Source organism: Trachemys scripta, chromosome 10 (genome assembly GCF_013100865.1).
Source record: "Trachemys scripta elegans isolate TJP31775 chromosome 10, CAS_Tse_1.0, whole genome shotgun sequence".
Taxonomy (NCBI): Eukaryota; Metazoa; Chordata; order Testudines; family Emydidae; genus Trachemys; species Trachemys scripta.
In genome coordinates this window covers 84,616,503-84,632,808 of record NC_048307.1, presented here as the reverse complement: position 1 = coordinate 84,632,808, position 16,306 = coordinate 84,616,503, and the positions used below count along the sequence as shown (strand labels likewise).

The 16,306-nt window shown below is 58.5% G+C and overlaps 1 protein-coding gene across 1 annotated transcript in view; it reads left to right on the top strand.

Annotated features, from left to right (window-relative positions):
- The window catches only part of ANPEP (alanyl aminopeptidase, membrane), a 67,664-nt gene that overhangs the window by 5,275 nt on the left and 46,083 nt on the right, over positions 1–16,306 (top strand). Inside the window, exons 2-6 of the mRNA XM_034784909.1 lie at positions 3,400–4,299; positions 5,720–5,862; positions 6,685–6,821; positions 6,905–7,031; positions 15,794–15,948. Coding sequence (XP_034640800.1) covers positions 3,632–4,299; positions 5,720–5,862; positions 6,685–6,821; positions 6,905–7,031; positions 15,794–15,948 — 1,230 coding nt within the window. The 5' untranslated portion in view covers positions 3,400–3,631. The remainder of the gene's footprint in view (positions 1–3,399; positions 4,300–5,719; positions 5,863–6,684; positions 6,822–6,904; positions 7,032–15,793; positions 15,949–16,306) is intronic.

Sequence of the window (16,306 nt, the reverse complement as noted above, 5' to 3'; positions counted from 1 at the left end):
GGCACCCCCTACACACACACAGCCTACACAGCTCCAACCCCTGCACACGGGCGCTTTCACCCAGCGCCTTCTCCCTTGGAAAGGCTGGGGCAGAATAGGGTCAAGTGTTTGGGGCTGATGGGGGGGGGGGCAACCCACAAACAGCAAGTGATCCATGGGTGGGGGGGGTGTCCTTGCCCCTGACACAGACCAGTGGGTTAGGCTTTTCCCTGCACTTTGGCAACACTTGTTGAATTCATCCTGCCAGTAAAGTTTCTTTGAATGGAACTGTGCGGGGTGGGGAGCAAGGGTGTGTGTGACAGAGGGGTGGGGATTGTTCTGTGTCAACAAGTTGTTGGAGGTGTTTGTGTGAGCTGGCTGGGAGGGCTGGGGGTGGTGTGAGCTGAGGGGGATGGGGGGCTGGCCTGGGTGTGCGAGCTGGGGGTGGGGGGGCTGGACTGAGTGTGTGACCTGGGAGAATGTGGGGGATGGGCCTGGGCGTGGGAGCTGGAGGGGTGGTAGTCTGGACTGGGCGTGGGAGCTGGGGGGGTTGGGGGCTAGCCTGGGTGTGCGAGCTGGGAGAATGTGGGGGGCTGGCCTGGGTGTGCGAGCTGAGAGAATGTGGGGGGCTGGCCTGGGCGTGTGAGGGGGGGGCTGGACTGAGTGTGTGAGTTGGAGGGTGGGCCTGTGGGTCCTCACCCTTCCCAGCCCCAAGGATCGACTCCAGAGATAGCTCCGGCCAGGGCTATTTGCAGCCTAACCAGCTAATCTGTGGCGTGAGCTCCATGCCTGCGGAAACATCTGGGGCTGGTCCCCGGGCTGGGGGAGCTGGGGCTGCCGCAGGGGGGCAGAGAGCTGCTTCCCAGCTGGTGGGGGGTCGTGATATTTTGCATCTGGAAACTGTCAGTGTCTTTTGCCAAAGCAAATCTCCCCCCGTCTGAACACGTCTTTCCAGCCCGTGCTCGGCTCCCGGCTCCCGGCGTGGGAACCGCTGCAGGGGCCCTTCGCGTCCAGCCCGGCTGCTGGGAATGGCCACACTGCGCCAGGCTGGGCAGCGGGCTCCGGGAGAGCCTGGCGGAGGGGCAGGCCATGGGTGTGGCTCCGCCATGCAGCAGATAGCCAGGGGAAGCTGGGAATGTTCCCCCCCACCCCCAGCATCGGTTGGTTCATTCACAGAGCTGCCGTCTGCCCAAACCAAGCTGAGGGCTGGCCCAGGAGTGCGGGGCTGCATGCGTTTGCCCCGCTCTTCAAAGTGCAGTGTTTGCTCCACACAACGTCCTCTCCAAAGTCCTGCTGGCCCTGCACTGAGGTCTGGCCCCACTCGCTCCCCGCTGCCAGCTGCCCCAGGACCTCAGTGCACTCTCTGGGGTGGCTCCAGCAGGGCCCAGAATGGAGGGGCGCCCCCGGCTGCCTGGCCCCATGCCCTGCACTGTTCTGAAGGCTGGGTCGTGCTGCTGTCCTAGAGCTCAGACAGGGTCGCTAAGCACCCCGGCTTCCCAGTGAGAGCTGCCTCGCAGACACGCCCCACACGACTTCCCAGCTCCCACACCTGGGGCCCCATGCTGCAGGCTCAGGCTGTGGGGCACCGGGAACCGAGCGGTTTCCGCTGAGGAGGTGGACAGCGCATTGCTCCATGGCGTGGGTGCTTGGCCTGTCTCTACAGGTCCAGCAGCAGCCACTCAAGTTCCTTCACCTACACACCTGCCTAGGCCTGCTCTGGGCACTGAGGCTGGGAGCGTGCTCCTTGGCTTGGCTTCTCTCTGCCCAGGCCCCTGGCTGGCACTGAAATGTGGGAACTGAGAACGCACTTCCGGGAGCCCTCGTTCAGGGCCTCTGCAAGTTATTCGCTCCCCCGATAAGCTGATAAAGTTTATTACACGATGCAGCAGATCATGGACTTTGTAAGCCTGGCAGGTGGCTGGCAGATCCCGCAGCCCCCACACCTGTCAGTTCCACTGCAGCCAGCAGAGGCTGTACCCCCAGGATCCCCCATGTCAGGCTCCCAGAGCAGGCCAGGGCTCCTGGCGTCATGGTGGGTGAGACGCTGGCCTGAGCCCGCCCATTCAGTGAGGGCAGGTGTGCACACCCAAATGCACACCAGCCAGGGAGGTGCACACACCAACATCCTGACAATGCCTTGTGCTTTTCCTGTGCCTCCCACCCCAGGAGCGCGAGGTGCTTTGCAAACAGCCGGGCGGTGGCCTCAGCGCTGCTGAGGTAGGTGGCTGTAGAATCCCAGGGCTGGAAAGCCCTCGAGAAGCCACCAAGTACATCTCCCTGCGCTGAGGCTGGCCCAAGAAAACCTAGACCAGCCCTGACAGGGGTTTGTCCAACCTGCTCTTCAAACCTTCCCGGGATGGGGATTGCACAACCTCCTTTGGCAGCCTGTTCCGGAGCACAATGATCCCTGTCCTCTTTAGAACAGCCCTTCGCAGATGGGCAGGCTGTTCTTAGCTCCCCTCGCAGCTAAACATGCCCAGTTTTTAACCACTCCTCACAGGGCAGATTTCCCAAACCTTGTGCCATTTTCGTTGCTCTCCTCTGGACGTGCTCCACTTTCTCCACATCTTTCCTAAAGCTTGGTTCCCAGACCTGGACACAGCTTCACTAGTGCTGAGTAGAGTGGGCCAGTGACCTCCTGTGTCTTATATATGGCACTGTGGATGTGCCTGTAAACATGTCACATAGGGGAAACTGAGGCACAAAGAGGCTAACGGGACCCTGGAATGGGGTTACCTCAGGAGGTGGTGGAATCTCCATCCTTAGAGGTTTTTAAGGTCAGGCTTGACAGAGCCCTGGCTGGGATGATATACTTGGGGACTGGTCCTGCTTTGAGCAGGGGGTTGGACTGGATGCAGGGCCGGCTCCAGGCACCAGCTTAACAAGCAGGTGCTAGGGGTGGCTGCTCTGGAGGGGGGGCGGCACGTCCAGTTATCCGGCGGAGGGTCCCTCATTCCAGCTCGGAGTGAAGGACCTCCCGCCGAATTGCCGCCGCAGATCGCGATCACAGCTTTTTTTTTGGGGGGGGAGATGGGGGGCTGCTTGGGGCGGCAAAAACCCTTGAGCCGGCCCTGACTGGATGACCTCCTGAGGTCCCTTCCAACCCTGATATTCTATGAGTCTATGACCCACGGTCCCATAGCAAGCCAGAGATGGGTCTAGAACCCTGGAGTTCTGATTCCCAGACCTGCCTGCTTTATCCATGAGCACCCACTCCCCTCCCAGATTGAGGGTAGAACCCAGGAGTCCTGAGTCCAGGCCCCTGCTCTAACCAGTAGCCTCTCCTCCTAGGGCTGGGGAGAGAACCCAGGAGTCCTGCCTCTAGGCCCCTGCTCTAACCAGTAGCCCCCACTTTCACATGTGGTGGGAGACCAGTGCTGGTCCTTTTGGAAGGAGACTGATCCTGTTGCTTTCCCCCAGACAGGCGCTATCACAGACGCCCTGTTTCCCATTAACTTCCTCTTGGAGCGGGGTGGGGGCGTGAGGAGCTTGTCCCAGATGCTGCGAAGCTGCAGTGACCTTTGTGAGCCTCCCAGCCATTTAATACTTCACCCATTAACCCAGAGCTGACAGCCCCTTGGGAGCCGGATAAAAGGCTGCGGTGAGCCTGGCACTGCTACTTGCCCTGCGTCTCCCTCGCCAGCAGCGCACCATGGCTGCCGGCTTCTTCATCAGCAAGACCCTGGGCATCGTGGGCATAATCCTGGGCCTGGGCGCCGTGGCCACCATCATCGCCCTCTCAGTCGTGTACTCGCAGGAGAAGGAAAAAAATGCAGCGACTTTGCTGCCCAGCATCTCTTCCACCGCAGCCACCACTCCCAGCAAGGCCACCCCGGCCACCACTCCCAGCAAGGCCACCCCGGCCAACGTGACCAGCACACCCCCCCTGGCCACCACGGCCGCCCCCGCCAATCCCTGGAACAACTTCAGACTCCCCCAGTCCCTGATCCCAGAGCACTACGCCGTGACCCTGCAGCCCTTCCTGACCCCGGACGCCTCCGGCCTGTACATCTTCAAAGGAAACAGCACCGTGAGCTTCTCCTGCCAGAGTGCCACCGACCTCATTCTGCTCCACAGCAAGCAGCTCAACTACACAGAGCAGAACGGCTTCCTGGTCTCGCTGCAGGGGGTGAGTGGCTCCAGCCCCCCGCCCATCACAAAGACCTGGCTGGAGACCCAGACCCAGTACCTGGTGGTGCAGCTCCAGGGGCAGCTGGAGAAAGGCAAGAGCTACGAGCTAGTCAGCAGCTTCACGGGGGAGCTGGCCGATGACCTGGCTGGCTTCTACCGCAGCGAGTATGTGGAGGATGGAGTGACCAGGTATGGCCCTGGGGGGGCAACCGGCTAGTGGGGGGCAAGGGAAGGGGCAAAACTGCAGCAGAATTTGGGGTGACCCGCAGCACCCGGGGGCGTGCCAGCTGCCCAGGGTTCCCTAGGCACGGGGCTGGCTGCAGCTGTGGGGGCAGAAGCAATGTAAATGCCTGAGGGGCAGGGTGTCCCCACGCCCCCCAAGTCCAGCTCCCCCCCATACACTGCCACGGACCCATACCGTGTGCAGGAGGGGAGCTGCAAGATACTTCGGGGCTGGGGACCCCCAGGGCCGCCGAGAGCGGGTTCGGGCCCCGGTGAAATTTTTTTTTGGGCCCCCCAGCAAGGGCGGACCGGCTAAATAGGGACGGGGGGGGGGGGGGGGGAAGCCGGGCCCCGAGCCCCTTTCCGGACCACCGGGCCCCGGTAAGGTGACGAGAGGGGGGGAAGCCGGGCCCCGGGTCCCCTTTCAGACCGCCGGGCCCCAGTAATTTGTATTGGCATTCCCCCCCCCCGTCAGCCTTGGGCACCCCCCTCCTATGGACCGAGTACGCCAGTCTGACAGCAGCTGCTGGTGCTGGCTAAAGCCAGGTGAAATTTGGAAATCCTACAAGCTGCAGCTGGCAGCCTGGGGCCCCAGACCCCCCACCCACATCCCTAATGTCACTGGGGGGAGCTCTTTGGGGTACGGTCGCCTCTCCTGCTGTCTGTGCCCTTCCTCCCATTCCCCCTCCCTCCCGGGCCCAGCCTGCCTGGCTGGGTCCTTCCTCCCTCCCATTCCCCCTGCCCCAGGCTGGGTCCTTCCCCGCCCCCCAGCCCAGCCTGCCTGGCCCTTCCTCCCTCCCATTCCCCCTGCCCCAGACTGGGCTCTTCCTCCCCCTGCAATTCCCCCTTCCCCCCCCCCCCCCCAGCCTGCCTGGCCCTTCCTCCCCCCCACTCCTCCTCCCCCGGGCTGGGTCCTTCCTCCCCCCATTCTCCCTCCCTCCTGGGCTGGGTCCTTCCTCCCCGCATTCCCCCCCCCCCCCCCCCCCAACCCAGCCTGCCTGGCTCTTCCTCCCCCCCATTCTCCCTCTCCCCGGCGGGGTCCTTCCTCCCGCCATTCCCCCTCCCCCGGGGGCTCTCTCTCCCTGGGTGGCTAATGCCCAGCCAGCCAGGGGCTAACAGTGCTGGCCAGGCCCAGTGCAGGGCAGGCAGGGTCTGCAGCTCCCCTCCCCAGCCCGCAGTGCTGTGTGGTTCCAGGCTGGGGCTCGCCTGTGCAGACAGACCCTGCCGGGGGCTCAGGGAGCCTGGGGACTCAGGGCCAGCCCAGGTGTGAGCAGCCCCCTTGGGGCGCCAGCGGCAGGAGGTCTGGGGAGTCCTGGGCCCGCCTGCGGGACCCCCAAGCCGTGGCTGCCGGGGGTGGCAGGGCTGAGCGGGCTGCCTTTGCTTGCAGGGTCGTGGCCACCACGCAGATGCAGGCTCCCGACGCGCGGAAAGCCTTCCCCTGCTTCGACGAGCCCGCCATGAAGGCCAACTTCACGGTCACGCTGATTCACAGCCCCAGCCACACGGCGCTGTCCAACATGCCTGTGCAGAGTGAGTGAGCCGGGGCCGCGGCAGCTCTGGGAACAGGGTGCCCTGCGTCAGCAGCCTCCACCCTGCCTCCTGCCCCTCCCCACGGGCTACGCCCACTGGGCTTCCTCGGCTCCCCACAGCTCCAGCAGGGCCTGGGCTGAGTCTGCACCCGGGCCCCCTGGGGATGTTCCCTGGCTGGCCGGGTCGCTGGGCGAGATGGGGCCGAGCACTGAGCACACACGGGGCCCCCGGGGGCAGGGGGAGCAGCCAGCAGAGAAGAGGAAGGGGCTGGGAAGTAGGGAGTGGGATGAACTCACACGTGGGCTCCCCTGAGCCTGATGCCCACACGCAGCCCCACAACGTGGCCAGGCAGCCCCCCCTGAGAGCCCCTCCGCTCATCACAGGTTTGGGGCAGCTCTGCTTGAGCTCGGCTGCCTGCTCTTGCCGTGGCCGTGTGGGGGCAGAGGGACCGGAGCCCTCATCCCCCCAGGGTTGGGAGAAGGGGGATGTGGATGCAGGGGGAGAAGCATGAGGGAAGCAAAGCAGGAAACCAAACTGGTGTTAGGGGGACTCCAGCTCTGCCCCACGCTGGTGGCTGGGACCAGTGCTGGAGAGATCCGGGGGCGGGGAGGGCAAGGAGAGGGCCACGCAAGGGGCCCACTCCCCAGCCATGCCAGGGGACTGCAGCCCTGCTTCGGGGGCTGGAAGGAGCCAGGCTGCCGGGGAGTGAGCTACATGCCTGCTATGGGGAGGAAGGGGCTCCCAGGAGAGCACTGCGTCCTGCTCTGGGGTGGGGATGGAGGAGCGTGAGCCTTGATGATGGAGCTGTGGCTCTTCTTTCAGGCTCCGTGCAGCAGACCATCGATGGCACCACCTGGAACATCACTAAATTTGAGACCACCCCCAAGATGTCCACATACCTGCTGGCCTTCATCGTCAGCCAGTTTGAGGCAGTGGAGGCCATGCAGGACGAAGTGCTGGTAGGGAGCAGGACAGGGTGGGGGCGGTTTGGCTCGGCTGTGGGGTAGGGAGCCTTGACTGAGCCTCGAGTCTCCTCTTGCAGATCCGGATCTGGGGCCGGCCAAAGGCCATCGCAGACGGGCAAGGGGACTATGCACTCAACGTGACCGGGCCCATCCTCAAGTTCTTTGAAAACCATTACAACACGTCATACCCACTGCCCAAGTCTGGTGAGTGCCAGGGCAAAAAGCCGTGTTCTGCTGGGCTGTCCTGTGGTGGGAGCGGGGGGTTCTGTGCTCTCCCGTGGGGATGGGGGGTTCCCTGCTCTCCCGTGGGAATGGGGGGTTCCCAGCTCTCCTGTGGGGATGGGGGGTTCCCAGCTCTCTCGTGGGGATGAGGGGTTCTGTGCTCTCCCGTGGGAATGGGAAGGTGTCAAGCTGCCTGCAGGGACTCAAGAGCGTGGGTACCAACCTCAGGGCAGGCTGGTAGGAATCAGGGCATAACCCCAGACGGGCGGGGAGTTCTGTACCTAGATTGCACCAGCCAGTTATCGAGTGTAAACCCCTCTGGCACTGTGACAGCCGGAACATGGAGCCACGGACAGTCCCCGTGGGTGCTCCGATCCGCCTCACCACCCAGGTGAGCCCTGCCTGTGTGGTAGATGGGCCCTTACACCAAGGATCCCAGCAATGTTCAGGCTACTCCCAGTCCCAAAGGACCAGTCACTTACCCCAGGGCAGTTGCACCTCAGATCTCCCACCACAGACAGCACTTGTAGCCAATTCGATAATAAACTCCATACCGACATATTAATAGGAAAAAGAAACCAGAGAGTTATTTTCAAGGTTAAAGCAAGTAAACATAGATACACCAATGAGTTACAATCTTAAGTTTCAAAAGGTAATAGAAGCTTCTATAATCAGTAAGCTCGAGATGTGCTTTAGGGCTAACCCTGGCTAAGCAGCTGGGGATCCCTTGCTTATGCCTAGAAACCTTGCTCCCCAGAGTCCAAGCAGCCCAGAGATCCAGCTCCTTCTTGTTCGGGGTTTTTATTCCCCTTCTCTCTCGTGCTCTGAGCTGTGAACTCAGCTGATGGGAGGAATCCACTTGCATGACTCATTTTCATGGGGGGATAAGAGGGACAGTAACCAATAGTCTTTTGTCCTCTTTAATGTTCCACTCTCCTCCGTCTGGTGTCAATGGCCCGTCCCTGCTGGGGGGGGATGTGACCCCTGCTGGGGGAGGGTCAACCCTTTGCTCTAGTTAATGTCTCTCTCCTGACTGGTCATTTGCAGTCACAGGAGCTCAGGATGCAAACGCTCAGATAGCCCCGTGCAGTATTGTAAGTGCAGTCGGTGCTGCAGCCGCTCACAAGCATTCCAGAATCCTTCCAGAACGTCTACATGCTAAACACATTCTCATCGTTCTAACGCCTGTTTTACAACCCCCCCAGCTGAGCCAGACTGATCCCAGCTTGTACCTGTCAGCGTGCACCTGAGACACGGGCACCGTGGCATGAGCTGGCACCTGGGCTGCCAGCATCACTCTCCCAATGCCCAGATGGGGTCAGAAGGGGTGTCTCTGGCACTCCCCAATAAGCCTCAGGGTCCCCCTTTTCCTTACAAGGCATCAGGATTATTTCCAGCTCCTACTCCTGAAGAGCCAGACTCCAGCGTAATCGTCTGGAATTGGTCCCTTTGGCCCGCTGCACCCAGATTAGCAGGGTGCGGCCTGTTAAAACCAGGCTTAAATCTGCTCTTAAACAGATAAGGCTTAAATTGTTGAATAGCCCAAACAATGGCCCGGGATTTCCTCCCACTGCCAGCACAGCCCTGTTCAATGGGGTCAGTTATTTACCCAAGAAGATGATGGGGGCCCCTTGTCCCCCGCCCCAGCCTGCATTAGCATGTGCCTAGCTGTCACGGAGTCCCCAGGCGATGCTCTGGAACTGCTCCCCACAAAGCCAGTCAGGACTTTGGGGAGCCTCCTCTCCCTCGGAGCAGACTGTCTTTGGGGCAAGAAGTTCACACGGCTTCACCTCCTGGGTCTCTCCTGGGAGCATTCAGCATATGCCCCTCCGTGCGCTTCCCACAGCGAGTCCGCCCAGGTGGGATCCTGGGGAAGCCAGAGGGTCCTGCACCCCCCACTTCGCAGTCAGACGTGACTCTTAGCCAGCCAGTAAAACAGAGGTTTATTAGATGACAGGAACACGGTCTAAAACAGAGCTTGTAGGTACAGTGGCGAACGGGACCCCTCGGCCGGGTCCATTCTGGGGTTCAGAGAGGCAGACACCCATGTCCGCCCTCACTCCTAGTCCCCAGGTAGCTCCAACTCTCAAACCCCCTCCAGCCGCTCCTTCTTCCGGCTTTGTCTCTTTCCTGGGCCAGGAGGTCACCTGATCTCTTTGTTCACCTTTAGCTATTTCCTTGCATGGGGGAAGGGCCCTGGCCGTTTGTTGCCAGGGAGACAGAGTGTCAGTGATTTATGCACACTGGCCTTTATCCCACCCCCTAGAGACTTAAGAAATGCATAGGGGAAACTGAGGCACCCACACAGTATTCAGAGGAAACATTAAGAACAGTCCCACTTCGTCACACTAGCTCAGTGTTCGACGTCAGGGCACAGCTGAAATCAGGGCTGGCAAAACTGGCTCTTTAGACAAAGCCTCTCTGATGTCCTTTAAGCCTTTCTCCCAGGCCTGTCCATAGCAGCCAGGCTGGCTGCCCCTTTTTGGTAAGGTCTGTTATGGGGGCCACAAATCCCCTTTGCAAACCTCCGGTGATAGCTGGCCAGACTGAGCAAAGGTTGGCCCTGCTGCTTGGTTCGTAGGGCTGGCCATAAGAGCCTCGAATCAAATCTAGGGGTCCCTTCATTTGTCTCCCATAAAGAAGATCAAAGAGGGCAAGCCCTGTAGATTCCTGGGGTGCATTCCTGTATGTGAATAACAAATAAGGGAGCAACACATCACAGTCATTCTCCTGCTGGGTAACACACATCCTCAGCATAGACATCAGTGTCCCACTGAATCTTTCTACCAGCCCATCTGTCTCTGGATGATGGGGGGGAGGAGGGGCAGCCTTTACGTGTCTCCCTCCACACAGCTCCCATCACTTTCTGAAAACTACAGACATGAAATTTGCACCATGGTGTGACAAGATTTCCCCGGGAAAACCTACTCTGCTAAAATGGGGATTAAGGCAGTAGCCGCGGTTTCAGCTTCTGCGATAGACGAAGCTGTGGCTTCTGGGGGCCTGGTGGCAGAATCCACCACAACCAGTAGATGTGTCTTCCCATTCCTGGAAGGGCTGGGTAGGGGTCCCACAATGTCTGCAGACGCTCTGGCAACACCTCCTTAATGACGGGCAATGGCTGCAAAGGTGCTGCGCAGGGTCCCTTTAACCTCTGACGCGTCTGACGTAAGACACGACTCTTACAGGCATTTTTTACTGTCTCACACATGCGAGGCCAATAGCAATTCTGTCCGGGCCTCTCACAGGCTCTCTTCACTCCTGAGTGTTCGGCAAAGGGACAGTCGTGACCCACCTGAAGCACCTCTTTCTTGTGCTTATAGGCACAGATACCTGTTTGCAAACCTCCCCAGGACTCCTCTTTTCCCTTGTGGGAGCCTCCCTGGACAGTAACCACCTCCTAGGAAAGAGTGACCCTTTCCTTCCCTGGCTGGGGGTGACTGTGAGCCGCATTCCTCTCCTTGGCCAGGGAAGGCACAGCCTGTTGAGCCCCCATAATGACCTTTGGGGTCTCCCTGAAGTTAAGAGCAAAGCAATGGTGTCTCCAAACCCCTCTGTGCTGCCCCTGCTCTCTAAGCTGGGCTTTGCTGCTCTAGCCTCCAGTCCTGGGCCGCTCGCAAACAGCCTCCAGCATGCAAGTCACTCCCCACATGGACTGTGTGCCTGCTGCAGCCAGCCACCCCTTGGCTCTTACCAGCCGGGTTTGTATCGCAGGGTGACCCTGGATTTCCCCCCAGGGACTGCCCAGCCCTCTCCTGGAAGTACAAGCTATACGAAGTCTGTGGTTTTATTAATAGAAAGGACAATGCACAAATCCTCAGGCTGCCAAACCCCAGACTTATTCTGGAGCTTCCAGGAATTAAAGACGAATCTTTAATTCAAGATTAGGACGTGATGAAATTTCCAGGAATCCGTCCAACCCAAGTTGGCAAACCTACAAATCCTGTTATCCCAAATGCAGTTTGCCAAACACTTCAGTTCAAACACACTGGATTAGTTCACACAATAAAACCAGTTAATTAGCTACAGAGAGGGCGATTTTAAGTGAATACAAGTAATGAACCATACAAGTCAGAACTAGTTACAAGAAAACTGAAGATAAAGCACAGCTAAGGACTAACTCAGCAAACTAGGGGAAATTCAACGCCAAGGTTTTCTCACCACATGCTCTCAACAGTCTTGCTGGCCAAACTTCTTAGGCCAGGAGCTCTTCCCCAGCGAAATGGCGGCTTCCTTTGTCCCTTCCGGTGCAGTGACTCATTGGGCGGGGGGGGGGGGGGGGGAGGGAAGGGTACATTGTGTTGTCTGCCCCTGCTTTTTATAGTTCTTTCCCCCCTCTGAGAAGCATTTCCAGCCGGGAACGAATAACAGGCAGGCTGTGTGGATGGGAAACCCAGGCTGGATCTTTGCTAAGATGTAGGTTTTTCGCCCCTGCCCCCTTTCCTGCCAAGGACTGGCCAGGTAGCAGGTAAGGGCCCATTGGTCTTGTTTACAGCTGGCTGAGACATCACCTGGCCCTTTGTCTCTGAGGAACTGGTCTGGCTCCTCCCCAGCCTTGGAACATGTGTTAGGCCGTGTCTCCACTGCACTTTCATCATTAAACTTTTGTCGCTTAAAAACACCCCCATGAACGACAAAAGTTTTACCGAGGAAAAGCGCCGGTGCGGACAGCGCTGTGTGGGTGGAAGCCGCGCTCCCATCAACGGGGCTACCGGCCCTCGCTGGGGGGGGGCGTATTTTGTCCCGGCGGAGTGGCTACAGAGGCACAGCCGCTCTGGGTAAGGTGTGCTGTGTAGTAAACAGCAGACAGTGGCATCTTCCCGTATTTGACCAGGAAATGGGGAGTTTTCAAGCGATACCTCCCCAGGCAGCCTTTGTACAAAGCTGGTTACAAGCGTGGGTGGGGCACCTTCTGCCACACCCTGTACTCCCGGCTGACAAAGGGCTGAGGGCGTCCGCCCCCCGGCAGCCCTCCCTGCTGTCCACAGACAAGCCAGGCGAGGCAGAGCCGTGCTCTTCCTGGCGTGAGTTACACTATTAGTCTGCCTGGATGTGTCTAGAGGCTCCTGATCTTGTCAAGCCTCAGTGGGGAGCAGATCCGAATGCCCACAACACGATCTCCCCTACAGCCCTCGCACTGCAGGTGGAGCTTGGCCAGAGTGCAGTGCCGGGGGACTCAGCCAAAGCTGGTTCATGTACGTTTTCACCAGGAGGCCTGTCTTCCTCCCATGCTCAGCTTTCCTTGACCAAAGTGACCTGGGACACGGGGTCCCTCCAGCCTGGGCAGTGTAGGCCATTCACCCTGGCATTTTAATAAAGGCTGCACCACCCTCCCCAGGCTCAGTCCTAATACAGTTCACCAGATTCCCTGTGGCTCACCGCTGGGGCATTGGGAGTGGTGTTCACTGCGGCAGGTGGGGCGTGGATCAGGGGGTGACCTTGTTTTGGGCTGGTTGGTTTTAGATGGCTGGGAGGCCCACAGGGATGTCAGCCTGCCTGCTTGCCTTCCCCTTTGCTCTGCGCTCTAAACCCTGGGTTGCCTTGGGGTTTTATCAAAGTTGGGGTTAGGTTTATTTCCAGTCCCCTCTTAAGCTGGGTGATGGGGATTTCCCTTCCCCTGGGATTTCCCGCCCCGCGCCCCCCGGGCCCTTGATTCAACATATTCATCCACTATTTCTGCAGCCTCTAAAACCGTGGCTGGTTTTGGTCCCAGATGATCACCTTTGCAGAAGACCCAAAACTGGGAGGAGTGGTAGATACGCTGGAGGGTAGGGATAGGATACAGAGGGACCTAGACAAATTAGAGGATTGGGCCAAAAGAAATCTGATGAGGTTCAACAAGGACAAGTGCAGAGTCCTGCACTTAGGATGGAAGAATCCCATGCACTGCTACAGACTAGGGACCGAATGGCTAGGTAGCAGTTCTGCAGAAAAGGACCTAGGGGTCACAGTGATGAGAAGCTGGATATGAGTCGACAGTGTGCACTTGTTGCCAAGAAGGCTAACAGCATTTTGGGCTGTATAAGTAGGGGCATTGCCAGCAGATCGAGGGACGTGATCATTCCCCTCTATTTGACATTGGTGAGGCCTCATCTGGAGTACTGTGTCCAGTTTTGGGCCCCACGCTACAAGAAGGATGTGGAAAAATTAGAAAGAGTCCAGTGGAGGGCAACAAAAAGGATTAGGGGGCTGAAGCACATGACTTATGAGGAGAGGCTGAGGGAACTGGGATTGTTTAGTCTGCAGAAGAGAAGAATGAGGGGGGGATTCGATAGCTGCTTTCAACTACCTGAAGGGGGGGTTCCAAAGAGGATGGAGCTCGGCTGTTCTAGGTGGTGGCAGATGACAGAACAAGGAGCAATGGTCTCAAGTTGCAGTGGGGGAGGTCTAGGTTGGATATTAGGAAACACTATTTCACTAGGAGGGTGGGGAAGCACTGGAATGGGTTCCCTAGGGAGGTGGTGGAATCTCCTTCCTTAGAGGTTTTTAAGGTCAGGCTTGACAAAGCCCTGGCTGGGATGATTTACTTGGGGATTGGTCATGTTTTGCAGGGGGTTGGACTAGATACCTCCTGAGGTTCCTTCCAACCCTGATATTCTACGATTCTATGATTCTTTACCTCATCTGTAACTACCCTAAACAATTGCTCCGGGGCCATCCGATCCAAGATTTTCCATAATCACCTTCAGCCCCTCCCTCATTGTCCATTTTCTCATAAAATTACACGTTATCTGCATATTCCACACGAGTGACATTGTCAAACACTCTGAGGTTTCTCCACTTCAATCGATGGGGCTCAGGGGAAATCTTACACCTTTTCAATACGTTTGCGTTATATTCCTGGTACACGTACCTCACCCGCCTCCATCTCATGAAAGACTTGTCTGGCTTCCCCTGTTCCTCTGGTTCAGAGGAGAGGCGGCTGCTTCTCTGCTGGGATATTGCGCATCCCACATCGTCTCCCAAGGCCGACAGGAACCCTTTTATGCATCTGTCTGGGTATCAATGGGGCAGGCTTGCTCCCCCTCCCTCGTGTCATGGCGAGGGCACTCCCTGGACGAGGACGAACGTCTATCAGCCTCCTGTGCGCCGTCTGCTCAGCTTCTTCATTTGCGATAACTGCTGCTGTTTGTTCCCTGTGTCTTTGGTGGCTTTCTCCTCCGCTGACTGGGCTGCTTGGTCTCTGATCCGCAGTTCCGCCGGCAGTCTCTGGGGGTCGCTGTCTCCCTGGGCTCCCAGGTGCTGCAATCGGGCCAGTTCCAAGCTGAGGTTCCTCTGTGGCAGGTGGGTCTTCTCCTCCCCTGGGCACCAGGTCAGGAGCAAAGCTCTCAGCTCTGGAACTGGGGCTTTCGATGGATCAGACATGCCCCTCTGCAGACTTGGCTGGCCAGGGGCTTTTCTCACAAGCCAGCCGAGCCTGTGGCTCACTCATGGGGTCAGTTCTTTAACCTTTACAAGGCTCACTGTTGAGTTTAAATTTTAACAGCACTGGGGTTCTAATCTACGAGCTTAATCGACCTCTGGTATGGGAATCCTGTCAAGCTGTCTGCAGGGACTCAAGAGCGTGGGGACAAACCTCAGGGCAGGCTGGTAGGAATCAGGGCACAAACCCCAGACAGGCGGGGAGTTCTGTACCTAGATTGCACCAGCCAGTTATCGAGTGTAAACCCCTCCGGCACTGTGACAGCTGGAACATGGAGCCACGGACAGTCCCCGTGGGTGCTCTGATCCGCCTCACCACCCAGGTGAGCCTTACGCCAAGGATCCCAGCAATGTTCAGGCTACTCCCAGTCCCAAAGGACCAGTCACTTACCCCAGGGCAGTTGCACCTCAGATCTCCCACCACAGACAGCACTTGTAGCCAATTCGTTAATAAACTCCATACCGACATATTAATAGGAAAAAGAAACCAGAGAGTTATTTTCAAGGTTAAAGCAAGTAAACATAGATACACCAGTGAGTTACAATCTTAAATTCAAAAGGTAATAGAAGCTTCTATAATCCACAAGCTGTATTTGTGCTTTAGGGCTAACCCTGGCCAAGTAGCTGGGGCTAGAACCCTTGCCCCCAGAGTCCAAGCAGCACAGAGATCCAGTTCTTTCTTGTGACGGTTTTTTAACCCCTCCTGCCACGTGCCCTGGACTGGGCAGTCTGCTAATGGGAGGAATCCACTTGCATGCCTCGTCTTCACAGGGGGCGGGGGGAGGGCAGAACAACACAGGGCTGTTGTCCTCTTTATCGTCCCACAACAGTCCTGGTGTCAACTGCCCGTCCCTGCTGGTCAGGATGCGACACCTGCTGTTGGGGGTCAGCCCTTCCCACTGGTTAGTCTCTCCTGTCTGGTGATCTACACAGTCACAGGGGCTCACAATGCACCCGCTCAGCTATTCCCTGACAACATGGGAGCCAGCTGCTCGGCGTGAGCTGCAGCCACTCACCAGCATTCACTGAACACTGAGCACGTCCGTATCACTCTCCTACCTGTTGTAACCGTACTAACGCCCGGCTGAGCCAGACCGATCCCAGCTGTGTTATTTGTCCACGTTCAGTGAGGCATGGAGACCTTGGCATGAACTGGCCCCGGTGGGCCAGCACCACAGGGGGGCCTGTGGTCTCCCATGGGGGTGGGGGGTTCTGTGGTCTCCCATGGGGGTGGGGGGTTCTGGGCTGTCCCACGGAGGTGGGAGCTTTCATGCTCTCCCGGGGGGGTGCAACCCTGCTAACGAGGCCTGTCCCTCTCCCAGACCAGGTTGCCCTTCCAGACTTCAACGCAGGTGCCATGGAGAACTGGGGGCTGGTGACGTACCGGGAGAACTCGCTGCTCTACGACCCTCTCTTCTCCTCCATTGGCAACAAGGAGAGAGTGGTGACGGTGATCGCTCATGAGCTTGCCCACCAGGTACCCAGTGTATCCCCCCCCCCTCTGCCTCCCTGCCTGCCCTCAGCTGGGTGTAGAGAGACTGAAGGGCTGACACTAGTCCGGGGTTCCCTGGGATCGGGGCTGTGTGTGTTGGGGGGGATGACTCTGTCCTGGGGCTCCCTGGGATTGGGGCTCCCTGGCTGTGTGTGTNGTGTGTGTTGGCGGGGGATGACTCTGTCCTGGGGCTCCCTGGGATTGGGGTTTCCCTGGCTGTGTGTGTTGGCGGGGGATGACTCTGTCCTGGGGCTCCCTGGGATTGGGGCTCCCTGGCTGTGTGTGTTGGCGGGGAATGACTCTGTCCTGGGGCTCCCTGGGATTGGGGCTCCCTGGCTGTGTG